At 42.6% G+C, this 19257-nt stretch overlaps 1 protein-coding gene across 1 annotated transcript in view; it reads left to right on the top strand.

The window, feature by feature from the left end:
• Positions 1–2187: 2187 nt before the first annotated feature.
• The window catches only part of Brms1l (BRMS1 like transcriptional repressor), a 32345-nt gene continuing 15275 nt past the window's right edge, over positions 2188–19257 (top strand). The window contains exons 1-4 of the mRNA XM_052185820.1: positions 2188–2466; positions 6738–6828; positions 11331–11458; positions 12399–12478. Of these exons, the coding sequence (XP_052041780.1) occupies positions 2325–2466; positions 6738–6828; positions 11331–11458; positions 12399–12478 (441 nt within the window). The 5' untranslated portion in view covers positions 2188–2324. The remainder of the gene's footprint in view (positions 2467–6737; positions 6829–11330; positions 11459–12398; positions 12479–19257) is intronic.

Raw genomic sequence — 19257 nt, 5'->3', positions numbered from 1 at the left:
CAGCAGAAGCAGAAAGCACCACTTGAAGACCACTGTCTGCCAAGAGTGCATGCAAGCTTTGATGCCACACTAACGTTCGAATCTGAGACCTGTTATTTACTGCCTGTATGACCTCGGTGAGCTAGTTTAACTGATCTGCACCTCAGTTTCCTCCTCTGTACAATTAACTCTCAGATTTGTGGTGCAGATTAAATGGACTGACTTACTTAATGTACCTAACAATACAAGGCATAAGCAGCAACCAGAAATCTCAGTACTATTTAGAACACTTTCTCTGGCTACTGCTATAACAAAGATTAGCTGGAGCCAAGGACTTTTGCTAATAGCTGTTTTGATTTGATCTGCATTTAAGAAGCAGAACCCAAGGCCAGGAGTGGTAGCGCATACCAGTATCCCAGCTCTCAGGAAGAAGAGGCCATGCTATGAACTAAAGGCCAGCAAGACTCTGTCTCAATAAATATGCTCACAGCAGCAGCAGCAGCAGCAGCAGCAGCAGCAACAACAACAACAACAACAACAACAAACTATCTGAGGCAGTGTTTGTTTCTTGACATTCTGAACAGAAGTCCTGGTTTTAGTTTCTCTTGCAAATTGGAAGGCCTGATAACGTTAGGCTAAAATTCTCAGAGTGGCTGGTTGCAACAGTAGCTGCCCCCACAGAAACTTTGCTTTGCCTTATATTTTTCATGCTTGATTAAAACAACCCTTGTTCTCAAGGAACTCACAACCCTATAGGTAACCCACACTGGCTGAATATAGCCTGGTAGGAAAAGAAGAAAAAAAGGACGGAGCACAGCCATTGTCTGGTGGAACATCAGAGCATCTGAAATGGGGGAGATGCTGGTGATGGTGGTGGTTTGAATATACTTGGTCCAGGGATCTGCCCTCTTAGGAGGTGTGGCCTTGTTGGAAGTGTCATTGTGGGTGTGGTCTTTAAGATCCTCATCCTAGCTCCCTGAATGCCAGTCTTCTAGCAGCCTTCAGATGAAGATGTAGGACCCTCAGCTCCTCGTGGATGCTGCCATGCTCCCGCCTTGATGGTTATGGACATAACCTCTGAACCTGTAAGAAAAGGAGCAAGCTGAGGAAGGAAAAATATTTAAAGGGGTACCGGGAAGTAGAATGGAGCCGTTTGTTGTTGTTGTTCTAGGAGATAATGGGTCCTACCCAGTTAAATTTAAGTCTAGGTGTGGTGGAACTCACCTTTAATCCCCGGAGACGGAGCCTTGCAGATTGAGCTCAGGTCAATCTATAGAGCAAGTTCCAGGTCAGCTAAGCTTCATTCTACTTCCTGGTGTCCCTTTAATACTTAAACCATATATTTTGTTCACAAAATGGACACACTGACTCCTACCTCAGGGATACTAAACTAAAAATTCAACTCATCTAGCCCATGCAGTGAATTTACCAAGATAACTTGATAAAGAGTGAAAAGTGGTAAGTTTTAAGTTACGATTATTATGGTAGTTACGGCATCGTCCTTGTCTGTGTAATCCTGTCTTTGAAAAAAAATGACATCTTTTTAGTCAATCATTCATTTTTCATAGGAACCTGAAATTAAATCAAAGGGTAGCTTCTTCCATTAAAAAAAAAAAAAAGAAATCAAGATTGAAATACTAAGATAAAACTTCCCCTCTGTAGTTTTGGTTGAAAAAATTTCAAGAACAATTAAAATTTTTGTGAAAATTATTTCTTACACATACAGTTTAATTTAATAGTTTATTAGCCGTAATAAAGGTACTACTAGCGTGGAAGAGACGATTCTGTAACCCTCCAGGCTCACTGAGTATGCACAGACCCTTTCAGGTAAAGGACCTTTTCACATTCTTTTCACATTTGAGTAGCTAGGCAGATCAGATAACTAATTGGCGGGAAAAGGATAAGTACAGACACAATCTGTTTCTGTTTAGTTTGTAAACTGCGTCCCAGTATGTCAGCTTTCCTGCCTTGTGGGACTTGAAGTCCGACGTGAGACGTGATTAAGGCAGCTGAACCTTAGAAACCCACAACCCCTGAAGCTCTGAGGCCTAAGGACTACAATTCCCGACACACAGCGGAAGGCCGCGCCGTAATCACTGGTAACCAATCGTTCGCTTGCAAGGCAAGCCACGCCTCCAACTCCGGGACAGCCTTGACCAATGGTAGAGCTCGCAGCGTACAGCCTGGGGGTTAGGTTGTGAGGCTCAGGCCGGGGGTGGGGAGGAGTCGAAGGTTTCGGTGCGAGCTCGGCGGCCGGGTGGGTCGGGGCATTCGGCGCGCCCTTCACTGGAGCGGCAGTGGCCGGGCTGGGAGCAGGGAGTGGGAAACGACGGCGCGGCTGGAAAATGCCGGTCCATTCCCGAGGGGATAAGAAGGAGACGAATCATCACGATGAGATGGAGGTGGACTACGCGGAGAACGAGGGGAGCAGTTCCGAAGACGAGGACACCGAGAGCTCGTCGGTGTCGGAGGATGGGGACAGCTCAGGTGCGCTACCCAGCTGGGCGGGGATACCGGGTCCCTTTGCGCCGCGCGCGCGACAGGCCGCGGTGCTCACGCCGGGCGGTGCGTCCTGCTGCGAGCGCGGGGCGGGGAGATGGGGAAGGGGCGGGGACTGGCTCGGCCTCTGGCACCCAGAGCTGCGGGGCGCCGCGGGCTCTAGCTCTGGCTGGAGTGGGCTGGGCGCCCGCAGGCTTTAAAGACCCGAGGCGATTCTGTCCTTCGTAGGGCCTGCCCTAGGGTCATCTGGCAGTACCCTGGGGCTACCGACTCAGGAGTGGAATGTCCGGCTGGCTGGTCTGGAAGCCTGGAAGTGTCGCTTAACTCACACCACCGACTCTTTACTAGTAGTCTCCGTAGCCCTTGTCTGCGTTATGTGGGGGCTGAGGATAGATTTACATTGGTCCTTGGCGGGCTTGCAACTCATTAACCTTTGCTTGCAGGTCAGCCTCTCACCAGTACTGTCATCAGGGGACTTGGGAATGCTCCAACTTCATAGTAGGTCCCAAAAGTTTTCAAGTAGAAGGGACCAGCCTGAGAGATGATTCCGAATCTTTGTTTTTAATCTGGATGATGTGGGCAGTGTTGACATTCCCAGAATCTTTGAGTATTGGTTATTTTGTAACTTTGGGCTGTTTCTGACCCATTGTTAAGTCTTTAGTACATGTCATTCCAGAATGAATGGGACTGATTTCCTGGATCTTTCTCTGTCTAACCGTATGACAGACTGAGAATGGCTTCTTTGTCTAGCCCTGGTTTTGGCCCTGTAAATGGAAGCATTGATAACAGGTTAATGACAATGTGGTGTCACTTCACACCTTTTTTTCCCCAGGTTTGTCTGTCAGAGTATACTTCTTCGTGAAAGAATGTTATGTCAATAAGTCAGCCATCCAAAAGTAAATATTTATGAGGGAGAGTTTTTACTCAGGGTGAGGTATAGATATGTAGTTATCTTATCTTCGTTGACCAACCGCATTCTGCTTACTCAACAGGACCATTGAACACATGAATTCATGGTAGTTGTGATAGTGTGCACAAGACCTGGGCAGACTCAATCCAAACAAAGATCCCAGTATGGAGGGGTAGAGGTGGGCATGAAGTTCCACCACTAGCAGAGGAACTATGAGCTTTGTTAGCGTCGTGACCGCTGTAGGCACTCACACACCGGGGCAGGGACATGGGGGTGGATCTGGAGGAGTTGGGGGAGGGGAAGTGAGTATGTTCAAATACATTGTATAACATTGTCAAAGAACTAATAAAAATATCTAAAAAAAACCCCAAACCTGTTGTAAGTTACCATTTAATTAAGTTGCCAAATAAACAATTGAAAGTAAATAATGCTGTTGGAGTTAGGAGCTGAGCAAAGACTCCAGGTCTTCGTGGTCAGCACATTTAGTGGAGGAAAGAGCCACTGCCTTGTTTTGAAGTGTTTGGGTTGGGATAGCTAAGGTGGAAAGTTCATATAGGAGAAGGAATGTAAGAAAAAGTGCAAAGGCCAGAGTTCAAGGCTTATTGAAGAATGAGAAAACCAGTCTGGTTGGGAGACCTAGACGCTTGAAAAGGCAAAGAATGCTGTAACTCTGAGAGATTTCAAAGAAGGTAGAAACCAGATTCGATTGATCGATCGAAGCCAGTTCAGGAGTAAGGTAAGAGGAAGCTCAGATATAGGGAGAGGTGTGGGGAGCTTTAACGCTGATGGGAAAAATAAAATATGGAAATGAAGATAGAAGGTAAAGTATTTTGAGCATGTTGCTGTTGAGTAAGTGCTCTATTTATGCAAGAATGTCCAAATTGACAGAAGGAAATGTAGTGTTAGAACCCATCTGGGGTGGGAAAAATAATTCTGAGGTCATCTGCCTGGCCGGGGACATGGGTGGGACTTCAAAATTAGCCAGTTTAACATGCAGTAGGGATTAAGAAACACATGTATACTGTATATACAGTTCTTAGATCTGAAAAGTGTTCAGTTGTTTTATTTTGTTGGTGGGATATAGAGAACAGGGTCTACCTGTGTAGCCCAGCATTTTTTATATTCAAGCATTCTTGGCGTCTTTTGTGTTTTTATTTTTTTTTTTTAAGGATTTTCTTTTTACTTCTGTGTATATGTATATGTCTGTGTGTGGGTGTGGATATGTGGGTGAGGGTGCCCATGGAGTACAGAAGAGGGTACTGGATGTCCTGGAGCTGGAGTTGCAAGTGGTGGTGAGCTGCCTGTGTCCCAGCTTTCCCTCTGCAGGAGCAGTTCTTGCTCAGAAGCCCCGAGCTATCTGGCCAGCCTGTGTTCTTGGGAGCTAGGTTCTCATCAAATTGCATGTGTTGTGAGTCTCCCTTTCTAGTATTTATGTTGTGATTTTTAACATGTTAAAAAAACTCAGCCTAGAAAATAACATAATTTACATAAATCATAATAGTAATTTGAACTAAAAGTCAATTTTTAAAGTGCAAGTAAATCATTTAAATGCATTTCTCAGTTTTACTTTTCCTATGATTATTTTTATTCTATCACAGCTTGCATATTGCATGACCCATTTTTTTTTCCTCAAACCTTGGTACTGACAGATCCTTTGGCACAGAAACTTAATACAGATTTGGGAAGATAAAAACATTTGAAGAACCCAGTGTTTCTAAGAGTGTGTGTGTGTGTGTGTGTACCCGTGAATATGTCCTTTCCCGTCTTGTCTCTCCCACTCCCTGTCCAGTCCTGGGCCATAAACAGCTTGGGCTCGTGCTCCAGCCCTGGGTTGTATCTCCAGTTGAGGGACTGAGTTTTAAAGAGCTACAGAGTGAGCTGTGAAGAGGCATAAATATTTTAAGTTTTTTTTTTACTTTTTTAAGAAAATTATCATCATCTACTTTATTGCTATCTGAAAATAACTATGCATGCTACAACTCTTTCTCATAGTTTAGCTGGTTGTTTGTTTTTCTTTCTTAAGACTGTGTTTCTGTGTAGCCATGGCTGTCCTGGTTGGCCTTGATCTGTAGACCAGGATGGCCTTGAATTTGAGAGCCTGCTGGGATTAAAGGCATATGCTACCTCTGCCCCTGCCCATCTCCCCGAGGCCCCCCCCCCCTTGTTTGACCTTACTGAAGACTAAGATGCAGCTCAGTTCATGCCTCTGTTATTTTGGTGTGTTCCATGTATGTGATAAAAAACGGAAGATGTGAAGGTAGGACAGACCTGGTAATTAGTACTTGCTGTCTTTAGAGTTCGCTTATTCGCTTCCTCATTTGCTCTTTCTCATTGACAGTAATCTGGTTAGCGGACTGTAGCAGGGTGAGTGGCAGTCCAACATTCCTTAAGATAAGCGTGTTGGGACTGGTTGGCATTGTGTTGTTGAGACAAGGTTTCACTGTGGCCTTGGCTGACCTGGAACTCCCTGTGTAGACAAACCTGGCCTCCAACTCAGATCTGCCTGTCCCTGTCTCTCCAGTGCTGCAACTAAAGGTGCGCCATGCTGCCTAGCTATTAGTTGCTCCGTGCCCCACCCCCCTCCCCAGACAGGGTTTCTCGGTGTAGCCCTGGCTGTCCTGGAACTCACTCTGTAGACCAGGCTGGCCTTGAACTCAGAAATCTGCCTGCCTCTGCCTCCCAAGTGCTGGGATTAAAGGCGTGTGCCACCACTGCCCAGCCATTTATAGCTTTTAAGAAGATTGAAAATGGATAAACGCTAGATGCTCTAGAGACTGTGGGAGGTTTTTTATTTTTATTTATTATATATAAGTATACTGTAGCTGTCTTCAGACACACCAGAAGAGGGCATCAGATCTCATTACAGATAGTTGTAAGCCACCATGTGGTTGCTGGGAATTGAACTCAGGACCTCTGGAAGAACAGTCAGTGCTCTTAACCACTGAGCCATCTTTGCAGCCCAAGATTGTGGCAATTTTAACTAATCTGACATTAATTTTATTATTGGTAATTATTTTGGATAAATTGTTTATTTTCCTTTAAGGTTTAATACAAACCTTGGAAGTCTAGTTTCATATTACAACATTTTTTTCCTGTTTGGAGTAACTTCAGGTTTATTTGAAACAGTTTTATCTTCTTTGTTTGGTTTTATTTTTTGAGATAGGGTCTCATACATCCCAGACTGGCCTCAAACATGCCAAGTGGCATATAGTCATAGCCTAAACTATAGGCTAAACTCTAAATCCTCCTGCCTGTACTTCCCAAGCACTGGGATCCCGAGTGTGCGCCTCCAGGCATGCCCTGAAGTTTTATCTTTGATATTTCCCTTTTTGTGTTTTTGTATTACCAGAAATGGATGATGAAGACTGTGAAAGGAGAAGGATGGAATGTTTAGATGAGATGTCCAACCTGGAGAAGCAGTTTACAGATCTCAAAGATCAGTAAGTACTAACTTCAAAAGGCCCTTGTCACTGGCTCTCAGTGGCATCAGTTTTACTAGCACAAGAGTAATTGTTTCTGCTGTGTTCCCTTTTGTGTTTTATGGGAACTGGCTGATCTGGTCTGAAGGAGGGTTCAGTTATTGTTTACCCGCTAGAGACCTCATTAGCTCAACAGGGTTTTGAGGCAAGTGAGGTTTTGGGGGTGGATGGAGGAGATGACTGCATGTGGATGCTGGTGAGTCAAGTGTTTCATTCCAGTCCATTCCAAGGCCCTTGCTTCTGTCTGTGTTATTCATTCCCTTGTTAAGTGATTGGCTGAAGATTTCCCCCTGTGGTACTAGATGGGGAAACGAGATGGAACCTAGGGCATTGTACACAGTAAGAAAGTGCCAGACACTCAACAATCCTCAGATCCCTCTAGGGCATTGTACACAGTAAGAAAGTGCCTGACACTCAACAGTCCTCAGATCCCTCTAGGGCATTGTACATGGTAAGAAAGTGCCTGACACTCAACAGTCCTCAGATCCCTCTTTGCACTTTGTATTTTGAGACAGGATCTTGCTAAGTTGCCCAGATACTGTTTTTTAAAATTTGAGAATAAAATAAAAGTATTGTCCTCCAATTTCCTATCTGGTAATTTGGTTTTATGTTTTAACATTGTATATATGTTGCCTCTTTCTTGTGTGTTAATTGATTCCTTGTAACAGCCCTGTTAGGTTGGAAGGTAGTCTTACTTCCATTTTACGTGTGAAGAGACCGATGCTCAGAGAAGTTCATTCATTCCTATATTTTATTGAAAACTGGTGAATGAAGTCAGGCCTGTGCCCTGGTGTTATGTGTGCACTCCACTAAAGGCGCTTTTCTCTGGAGAGATTGTTAGAATGTGGGAGAGGCAGGCTCTCAATCAGCTTTTCCTTTTGAATATATTTTTAAAAGCGTGTGTGTGTGTGTGTGTGTGTGTGTGTGTGTGCGCGTTGTATGCATGTATATATCTACATCACATACATGTGGAGGCCAAAAGAGAGCACTGGATTCCCTGGGACTGGAACTGCACATCTTGCCAGCTGCCGTGTGAGTGCTGGGAATCACGAGCAGCCAGTGCTCTTAATGGATGAGCCATCTCTCTGGTCTCTGCATTGGTTTCTGTCTCCAGGTTGAGTCTTTGAGTTCCTGCCCTGACCTCTCTGGATAGTGTACTACAAGCTGTAAGATGAATTAGGCCTTTTCCTCCCCAAGTTGCTTTTGGTCATGGTTTTATCACAGTAGAATTCCTGACCAAAATCCCTCGAGGCTGGATCTTGCTATGTCTCAAAGTTGATATTCTGCTGCCTCCGCCTCCTGAGCTCTGGGATTGCGAGTGTCCACCATCATGATCATTGAAGGCCTCCAAGGTTTGAGAGGAGATAGATTTAGTAGAATTAGCAGGCAAGAGGAGGCAGATTTGTTTACCATATTAATCCTGTTTATGCTATTTCTTCTCTTAACTTTCATTGGTGTTAGAGATAAGTATTATTTCTGCTAGTATAACAAATTAAAAAAAATATAAAGTTTAAATTTTGGCTTTGAAACACATCGTATTTTTTTTTTTTAATTCTAGAGGTTTACATTATTGTAGGATGTTTGGTGCCATGTTTGTAATTTCACCCCTTGAGAGGCAGAAGCAGGAGAGTTGGCTATTCCAGGTCAACCTAGACTACACAGCAACACTCTTAAAAAAAAAAAAAGAAAAAGAAAAAAAGATTTCTATTGCCAATTTTAAATTAAAATTAGTTTGAGTTCATTTGGACAACATAGAGTTTATCCAGTATCATTCTGTCAAACAGGTAGCAAATTTGTGTTTTTTATGTTTTTAAATAATTATTTTTAATTATGTATATATGTGATCGGGTGTTTGACTCTGGGATGGGTATGCACACATGAGAGTGCAGTTGCTTATAGAGGTCAGAAGTTGGATTCCATGGAGCTGGAGTTAAAGGTGGTTGTGAGCTACCTGACGAATGCTGGGAACCAAACTCAGGACCTCTAAAAGATCAGTGCCACCCATCATGAGCCGTTCCGAAGTCAGCATAAGCAAGCCATCCTTCCAACATAGCATGGGGTATGTAGAATATGTATATATGTATATACGTATGTATGTTGTCTTAGCTAGGGTTTTTCTGCTATGAACAGACACCATGACCAAGGCAAATCTTATAAGAACAACATTTAATCGGGACTGGCTTACAGGTTCAAAGGTTCAGTCCATCATCATCAAGGTGGGAGCATGGCAGCGTCAGGCAGACACTGTTCAGGAGGAGCTGAGAGGTCTGCATCTTCATCTGAAGGCTGCTAGCAGAATACTGACTTCCAGGCAGCTAGAATGAGGGTCCTATAGCCACAGTGACACACAAACCCCAATAAAGCCACACCCTCTAATAGGGCCACTCTCTGGGCTGAGCATATATATACAGCCATCACGTTCACACAAATGTGTATGTATATATATTGCCTATGATAAATGTAATGAATGGAATAAAAAGAACTTGCAAAATAATAAGTTGTCAATATACTTTGAATTTTTTTTTAGAACAGACTTAAAGTACCACAAAACCAGAATACTTTTTCTGAAATACAACATATATAAACAGTTTATGTAAACAGTTTCTTTCTAAAAACAAATAGTTGGTTTTCTTGTTAAAGAATACCCTATACCCTGTACTTTAGGATTGTTTAAAAAAAAAACCAAAACTCCAAAACAAAACAAACCCTTCCCCCCCCCCCCCCCCAGTGTTTCACATACTCAGTATTTTTGATAATCTAGCTGTTACATCATCTGGTAAGAAGTTTATTTCCACCTGGTATTGCTGGTGACATCATGCCTTGTACATTCTGGGTGTTACACTGCTGAGCTACGTTCCTGGCTCCAAAGTAAGATGTACACCCCTCCCCCAACCCCCACCGTCTTTCCTACAGCATCTGTAAGCAAATACATAGAGACAGTAAAGACCTCTTCTCACTTTTCATTTCATCCTCTTTAAAAGCATTTGTTTTTTTAGATTTTAATTAAAATATATATAATTATTTACACATAACCTACGGTGTGTGTGTGTGTGTGTGTGTGTGTGTGTGTGTGTGTGTTTTACCCACGTCTGTGCTTGTTTGTGTTCCATGGTGCACAGTGTAGTGCCTGTGATGGCCATTCAAGGGCATCAGATCCACTTAGACGAGTGTTATGGATGCCTGTTAGCCACCATGTAGGTGCTGGGACTTGACTCTGAGACCTCTGGTATTTATGTGTGTGTTTATTTATATGCGTGAATGTGTATGTATATGTGATTGCACTTGTGCCCTGGTACCTGTGAGGAGTCAGTTCTGTCTTTCTACCCTGTTGGTTTTGGGGATCAAACGCGCAGGTCATCAGTTTTAGTAGCAAATGCCTTTACCCACTGAGCTGTCTTACTGGTCCTAAGGTGTAGCTCAGGCTGCTCTCCAACTTATGATCTTCCTGCTTCTGTCTTTTCAGAGTATCTTAGCAGAAGGGGCCACTACAGCTGGCTTCTTTTTTCTTTTTCTGTATTCTGATTACCTGGTAGTCCGGTCTGTGAGGAGCTCCCTGTATGGCCCAGGCTGGCCTCAAACGTAGTCTTTGTCTGCCTCTCTTGGTCAAGTCTGGGTTTACAGCAGGCTTGTGCATTGCTGTGCTTAGCTTCCGTTTTCATCTCCATCCAATAACTCATTTTATTTCATTGTGTTGATTTCTAGTAGAGTTGCAAGTACCAGGTTATGTATGGGCTGTAATCATTTCCCCCAGCATCAGTGCGTCTTTGTTTTGTAGACACTACCAGGATCTGTGCATAGTTACTCTCACTTGTAATCTTAGCACTCAGGAGACTAACCTGGGCTACATAGTGAGTTTTAGACTATATTGGATAATATAGTGAGACCTGTCTCAAAATACCGGAAGCAAGAAGCAAGTAAAAATTAAACAGGTTAAACATGGTACTGTGTCTTTTCAGGTTAAGATGGAGAACAACCAAAGTACTAGAAGTGATTTCCTTGTTTCTTTTTAGCTAATATTTAAATAACATTTTCTTTTAGAATTCATTTATTATTGTTCAATTAAACAAAAGTTGGGAGTGCCAAAGTAGTCATTTCAAGGTTTTTTCTTTCACTTTTATTTTTTGGAGATGGTTCTTGCTGTGTCCAGTCCATCTTCTTGCCTCACTCTCCTCTGCCCAAGTAGCTTTAGATAGGAGACAAAGGCCACTGGGCCTGAATTTTAATTGCACTTTTTGTTGTAAAGAGTGATACTGATTAAAAAACAAACAAACAAACCCTGGACTGGTAACCATTTAATATTATGATGTATATAAGTGAGTTTTCTGATTGCAGTCAGGGCAAGAATGTATCTGCTAGCTTATTGGAACATGAGCTCTGTTAGGACACGAGAATGCATGGGAGCTACAAGTTGCTTGCCTTTGTTGGAAAGTTTTAATTAATGTCTTTCTTATTGCTTTGTTAAGACTTTATAAAGAGCGGTTGAGTCAGGTGGATGCAAAACTCCAAGAAGTCATAGCTGGAAAAGCACCGGAGTATTTGGAACCATTGGCAACTTTACAAGAAAACATGCAGATTCGCACAAAGGTAGCAGGTAGGCATGTATGACATTTTGTGTACTTTGTGACACTTTGATTTTGTGGCATTGTGTGGATGAATATGTTGCAGATGGCACAGGTCTGGGTAGCTGCCACCTGCCTTGACATAACAAAGGCTTGTATCCCTAGGCTGCCCGTGGCTTGGCATTGAGGTGACTGTGGGGTGCATGTGCATGGTCACGCTCCCTCTTTTATGTTACCTTGTTCCCTGTAAGATGTGCTGGGTACCTGCCTGTTGGGAGCACTCAGTGTGCTCCACCTGGTTCTGGGAGTTTACACACTGAGTCTTCCTTGAAAAGAATAGTTTGGATCCAGTGGTTTTGACTGAGGAAAGTATCCATTCCTTGCTTTGATGATGTGTGAATGACAAAACCAAGAGTTTATTGTCTGACTCCCTTCTGTTAGGAAACCAAGAGTTTATTGTCTGTCTCCCTTCTGTTAGAAATCCGAGAAAGGATTGTGCTGTTGATTTTGCTCGTTCTTTTTGTTTGTTTTTTTGGTGTTTGTTTGTTTGTTTGTTTTTCAAGACAGGGTTTCTCAGTGTAGTCCTGGCTGTTCTGGAACTCACTCTGTAGACCAGGCTGGCCTCAAACTCAGAAACCCGCCTACCTCTGCCACCCAAGTGCTGGGATCAAAGGCGTGCGCCACCACTGCCCGGCTATATTGCTCGTTCTTGAGTGAACATTTGGAGTATTCTTTTGAGTATGAGGTTGAACAAAAAGTAGCCATGTACTGCTTCTTCTTAGCTTATGAACTCTTAATTTTTTTCTCCTTTGATATGTGTTTTGATTCTTTTGGAGGGGGTAAAGTTAGAATCCCTTGTGCCTTTCTTATTGAGCCTTCTTATAAATTGTGGTGTAGGCAGACTGTAGGGAAGTTGTGATGACTGACTCTTTATTGCTAATATAACCATAGAATTACTGTGCTTGGTTTCAGGAATCTATAGAGAACTCTGCTTAGAGTCTGTGAAGAACAAGTACGAATGTGAAATCCAGGCTTCTCGCCAGCATTGTGAGGTACCGTCATTCTGCTTAATGTCCAAGCCAATTGGATCTCTTCAAGTCCTTTCTGAATGTAGTTAGGCTTAAAAAGTAAATAAAATAGGTGAAACAAAATTCAGTAATACTTTAGCTCATCACTTGGGTGAATTTAAAAAGTGCAGTTTTACTGGAAGCTGTACAGGAAACAGGACTCAAAGGAACACAAGAATGTGATAATTTCGCATTCTTGTGAAATTTGCAACTGTTACTTTTTAAAAAATTTATTTACATTTATGGTGCTAGGAACTGATCCTGGAGTCCTGTGTATAATTGGCAACAGGCAAGTGCCGTACCCCACCGAGCTACAGCCATAGTCTGTGACTGTTACCTTAGAGAGCTAGATAGTGATCATGCCATCAGACAACTGATATTATAGTGCAGTCACATAGCGTAGAACTTTAGGCTAAAAATGTATATGACATGGTGCAGCTAGAACATTGGGCTGTAGAGTTAAGTTCTTACTGTCTAGACTGGTTTCTACATTTTAAGGCAGTATTTTCTATGTGAAGGAAATATAAGTACATTTTCTTTAAGTTGTGTTTATCTTGAATATTGTTTAAGAACATCATTCTAATTGTGCAAATAACCTTTTGTAAGGCTTAGATATCTTAAAAGGCTGAGACAGGGCTAAGGGGACAAATTCTAGAATCACCCATTATTTTAATTAAAAAATATTTTATTGTTTTATGTGTATGTGTGTTTTGCCTGAATGTATGTATGTGTGTTTGTGTACGTATGTGTGCCTGGTAACCTCAGAAGCTGGTAGAGGGCATTGGATCCTTGTGAACTGATGTTATAGATGGTTATGATCTACCATGTGGGTGCTGGGGAGCTAGCCTGTGTCTTCCGCAAGACAAGCATGTGATTTTAACTACCGACCCAGCCTCAAACCCTCCTTATTTTAATATCCCATATCTGAATAGATATAAAAGCAATGCATTTTTTTTTATTTGTTTTTTTTCGAGACACTGTTTCTCTGTATAGCCTTGGCTGTCCTGGAACTCACTCTGTAGACCAGGCTGGCCTCGAACTCAGAAATCCACCTGCCTCTGCCTCCCAGAGTGCTGGGATTACAGGCGTGCGCCATCACCGCCTGGCTGGATTTTTTTTTAAAGACAAGATCTCAATATATAGCCATACCTGGTCTGGAACTGATATGTAGACTGGCTAGAACTCTCGGAGCCTTCTGCCTCTGTCTGGAGTATGGGGTTAAAATGATTGCTCCCCATCACCCCCATTCCTCACACCATCGTACGCAGGGCAATGATGTAATGCAGGCTGGCCTTGAACTCTCCATCCTCCTGCCTCTGTTCTCCAAAGGTGTGCCACCATGCCGAGCACATTGCTAATTTTTGTTTATTTTATTTAGATGTTTCATTCCTTTTTTATAAGTGAAATTTGTTTTAAAATTTTAGGACTATCTTTGATTTGAATTTAGAATGTTTAAGACAAATTAGGAATAATTGATAGTTCCAGTGCCATAGAAATAGATATTTAAGACTTGATCTGTCAGTTATGTCAATTATGTTTGTGTTTATGATTTAAAAAAATGTTTATTTATTTTTGTTTTATTTGTGTGGGTGTTTGCTTGTTATGTACCAAGTATGTGCAGTGCCTGAGGAGGCCAGAAGAGGGCGTTGGAATCTCTTGTCCTGGAGTTACAGATGGTGGTTAGTGTTCACTACATGTTGGTGCTGGGTGGGTGCACTCTGTTAGTTTTCTTTAGTGGATGGAGTGCTTCCTTGGGCTTTTCTTTACTTCATGATTTTTATTTTTTGTGATGCTGCAGACTGAGTCAGAGGCCTTGCTTGCCAATATTTAAAAGTAAGGTTTTGTAAATTTAGAAGAAATATTACTGCTGCTGTATTTTTAATTTTTATTGCTGGGGAGTGTACACTTTTGATAAGTCCCATTACTGATGATGTTACTTGAATCACTTGATTGGAATTGTAGCTTTTGCTAAGTAAACTTATTTTTTCCTGTCCTGATAGATTTATAATTTGAGGAGAATTACTTTGAAACTGTGCAAGCATCTTATTTCTCTTAACAACTGTTTGTCTCTGTCTGCTTGAGTAGCAGCAGATAGAGATTTGAGGCTAGACATGTGCATCTGGGTACGCACAGATAAAGTACACCGTCTTACTGAGGATGGAGGCAGCAGATGGGCCGGGCTGGTTAAAGACGGCAATGCATGTGTAGAGTACTCATGCCACACCTGGAAAGGCCGCACTGCTTCTCGGGCCAGCTCTTTGGGTCTCACTACAGGGCCGGCAGTGACTATTAAGATCTGACAGCAGGGCTGGGGACGAGGCTCAGTTAGTGGAACATTGCCTAGTATGCACAGAGCCCTGTGTACCCCACAAAACGTGGGCATGGGTAGCATTTGCCTGCAATCCACACTTAAAAACCTGAAAACATGTGAGTACATGTGTGTGCATGCGTGTGCATACACACATGGGGGGAAGGGGAAGGAGAAATGGGGGTGAGAGAGAGAGACAAACAGATTGGTTTCATAGCAGGTGGGAACCAGGAGTCAGAGGCCTTTAGAGCCAGTCAGTCTGGCTTCTGGTTCTTCAGATTTGTGAGAGTTCATCTTCAGTGTTCTGACTTTTTTGGCCATCAAGAACCTTGGTGTGTATCCCTAGAACCCATGTACAAGCCACATGTAGCTGTCAGTGGGTAGCTGTGGCCTCAGTATTGGGCAAAGGTGATAAAGACAGATCCCTGGAACTTGCTGACCAGGTAGTACAGCCCATTGGTGAGCTCCAGGTTCAGTGAGAGACCTAATCTCAAAAACTAAGGTGGAAGGAGATTGAAGACCCCTGACTTGGGCCTCTAGCCTCCATATGCACACTCTCACGTACACACAGGAACACATAAAGACTTAGATAAGCCAAAGACAGTTTGTTTTTGATTTATAAGCGTAGTAAATGTGTACTAATAAAATTTGAAAAGTAAGTCTAAAGAAGGAACTGAAATCATAATTTACCATGCAGAGATGATCACCGTTAATAACCATATTTTACAACATGGCGGGTATGCTTCCGAGCAGCTCCTCAGTGTCCGGTCTTCAGGCTTCCTGTGCATGCTCTGAGTACTTTCTGTGCATGCTGTGGCTCTACGTACTCTTAGAACGTGTTTCCAGCAGCTTCCGTGTACACACACACCCCCTCTGAAGGCGTAGGCTTAGAGTGAAAACAGGCGGTGTACTGTTCTATTTCTAAACTCTGATTCTCAGTGACAACTTTGTGTGATGGCTAGATGTTGCCCCTGGAGTTAGCCCCACATCTCTATCTTAGACATGCTTAGCTTGGTAACAGAAGCCAAGAATTCCAGGAGCTTCTTCATTCCAGTCTTCTTTTTTTTTTTTTTTTTATTTATTTATTATATGTAAGTACACTGTAGCTGTCTTTACATACACCAGAAGAGGGTGTCAGATCTTGTTACAGATGGTTGTCAGCCACCATGTGGTTGCTGGGATTTGAACTCAGGACCCTTCAGAAGAGCAGTCGGTGCTCTTAACCACTGAGCTATCTCTCCAGCCCCCATTCCAGTCTTCTTATATCCTTGTTTCACAGTTTTGGGGTTTTGCCTGAATTATAAATGTTTTTCCTGAGTCAGAGTTACAGTCTCGTATTGATTCTATGGTACAAATAATACCTGTCTCTACCATGGCTATATGTACTGAGGGTGATAAGTATATTTAAAGAAAACCGTTTTTGCAATTAAAATTTACATTTAACCAGCCAGGTGATGGTGGTGGTGGCAGCGGCATTGGTGGTGGCAGAGGCAGGTGGATCTCTCTGAGTTCAAGGTCAGCCTGGTCTACAGATCAAGATCTGGGACAGTCAGAGTTACACAGACCCTGTCTCGAACCCCCCCCCAAAAAAACCCAACCCCCCCAAAAAAAAACCAAAACAATTTTATATCTGATATAAAAAAAGAGTTATAGTCTACTTCAGCTTCTCTTGTACATTAGTTTCCACTGTGGGAACTAATCATGCCTTCTCTCCTGTACGCTGGCTGTGCTTCCAGACTGAGACTGAACACGGGCCTCTGTCATGGTCATCAGGTGCTCCACCCTGAGCTGTGTCCCTAACCTGCTGCTTACCTCCTGGTTTTAGGACACTTATTTGGCCAGGCTGGCCTTGAACTCACCTGGTGGTCCAGGCCGGCCTTGACTTTGAGTAAGTTGTGTTATCAGGCCTAACCTGCTTGCTTTCTATTCTTCTCAGGGCTTCCCATAGATCTGTGAGTCTCTGAAGTTGTTGCTTTTAAAAATAAAACCGAACATTACAGTTTCATTGACACCCCTCCCCCATGCTCCTGTAATGGGGGCTGAGAGTTGTCTAGGGGTTCGCTGAGCTTATTCTCTTGGATAAAGAATTGGACATCTGGGAAGGACCAAGCCACAAGGAGCATAAAAAAGCGTCTGCTTCATTCTTTTTGGATGGAGGGGCCCTAAGGCTGGGGATCTGCTAAGTGGAGCTGGCTTAGGTATTTTGTAGGGCCCCTAGGACCACCTCTTCCCCCTGTTGATCTTATTTTACCTGCCCCCTATAAAGTAGGAATATTTCAAAAGACTTTTCATAAGTCAGAGGAACAAGCAAAAGGGAGTATTGAGAGCAGCATGTAATAAGATAATTATTTTCACTCCATACATGTTTATTTTTGTATACATATGTTTGTACATGTTTATGTGCATTATGACTACATGGTGTATATGTGTTCATGCAGATGTGGAAGCCAGAGGTTGACATCTGCAGTCTTCCTCAGTTACCCTCCACATTGGTTTTAGAGATAGGGTTTCTTACGGAGCCTGGAGTTTGTTGAGCTGGCTAGACTGCCTGACTGCCAAGCTCTAGGAATCATCCTGTCACTATCCCGAGCACTGGGATTACAGGAGTGTTCTACTAAACATGGCCTTTTTAGTGAGTACTGGGAATGCTATTTATTTGGAGTCCTGGTGCTTGGCTGACAAGCACTTAACCGACTATGCCATATCCCCAGTCCTTATATTTAGTGTTTTATTAAACATTTCAGTGTACAAAACAATAGGGTTTGTTAGGATATTTTCATAGGTTTGTATTGTGCGCTTTTCCGTCATCCATCCCACTACCCTTTGTTGCCTGTGCTGCATCTGCTGGTGCAGCGTTTCACATGACATTTGTTCCCCTAAAGCTTTCACCACGTCTGAGCCTGAGTTCAGATTAGATATGGCAAGTTCAGCATAGTCTGACAGAGACAAACTTTGCTGTCTCTTTAACTCCTGTCTTTTCTCTACCATACAGACAGGATGGGCTGAGGATAAAGCCTAACGGGAGAGCATGCACTTAGCATGTTAAAGGCTCCTGTTTAATCCTAAGCACCACAAAAATATAAAACCATGAATAAAATAGACAATAAATAAATAGGTAGGTAGGTAGATAGATAGATAGATAGATAGATGGATGGATGGATGGATGGATGGATAGATAGATAGATAGATAGATAGATAGATAGATAGATAGATAGATAGATAAAAACCCAGAGAGGTGGCTCAGCAATTAAGAGCATTAACTGTTCTTTCAGGGGGCCCAAGTTCTACTCCTAGCGCCCATATTGCAGCTCACAACCATTTGTTTGTAACTCCCTTTCAAGGGATCCATCACCCTCTTCTGGCCTCCTCAGGCACCAGACATGCAGATGGTGCACATGCAGGCAAGACACTCATACATAAAAATATGCAGTTTTAAATAATGATAGTAAAATAAATAAAATCACTGTCTTACCAGATCAGATTAAAACCCAGGGCTACAAGGTCTAGTTGTTTTTGATTATATACCACTGTAGCTCTTTTTACAAAAAAGCCATAAAATATATATAATTATAACACAGAGGGCCTTTCATAAAAGTGTTTAAGGCTACGCATGGTAGAGAAGGTACGTAATTCCAGTTTCATGGATGGTTGAGGCAGTACGATCCCAAGTTAATGGGCTACCTAGACTCCAGACTGAACTCAGGAGCAGCATGAACAACTTAGTAAGATTCTGTCACAAACCGAAAGTAACAGCTGGCTGGTATAGGTCTGTGGTAGGCTCTTGCCCAGCGTGTACAAGGCCCTAGAGAGGGACAAGCCACCTACCACAAGATTACTTCAAGTCAATACTGGAATACTGTAGATACGAGTCTTATGAAATCTACTGGAATAGACAAGACTTCTTGTGGGGAAAGTTGGGGAAGGTCACACTCATAGGTAGCAGGTCTGTCGACTGAATTCTGATACAGATTTCAAATTTAATCTGCACATACTTGAAGGTTATACTGTATGTATCCCCCATTGGTTTGTTTGTTTATCTATCTACTTAGTTATTTACTCGATGTCTCTTTTATTCATGGTTTTATATTTTTGTGGTCTTAGGATTAAATGAGAGCCTTTAATATGCTAGGTAAGTGCTCTCCCGTTAGGCTGTATCCTCCCCTTTCCTGTCTGTTTTAGCAAGTGAGTCTGATGTGATTAATCTATACTTTTATAATTGAATTATCATACTACCTTTTTGTAAGTCAATCTATTGCTTTAGTGTATTCTAACTGAAATATATTTATTGAGTTACTTTATTTTTTTTATTTTTTTATTATTTTGGCTTTTCGGATTTTGGTTTTTTCGAGACAGGGTTTCTCTGTATAGTCCTGGCTGTCCTGGAACTCACTCTGTAGACCAGGCTGGCCTCGAACTCAGAAATCCACCTGCCTCTACCTCCCAGAGTGCTGCCACC

The sequence above is a fragment of the Apodemus sylvaticus genome, chromosome 6 (genome assembly GCF_947179515.1).
Source record: "Apodemus sylvaticus chromosome 6, mApoSyl1.1, whole genome shotgun sequence".
Lineage (NCBI taxonomy): Eukaryota > Metazoa > Chordata > Mammalia > Rodentia > Muridae > Apodemus > Apodemus sylvaticus.
This window is presented reverse-complemented; position numbering and strand designations above follow the sequence as displayed.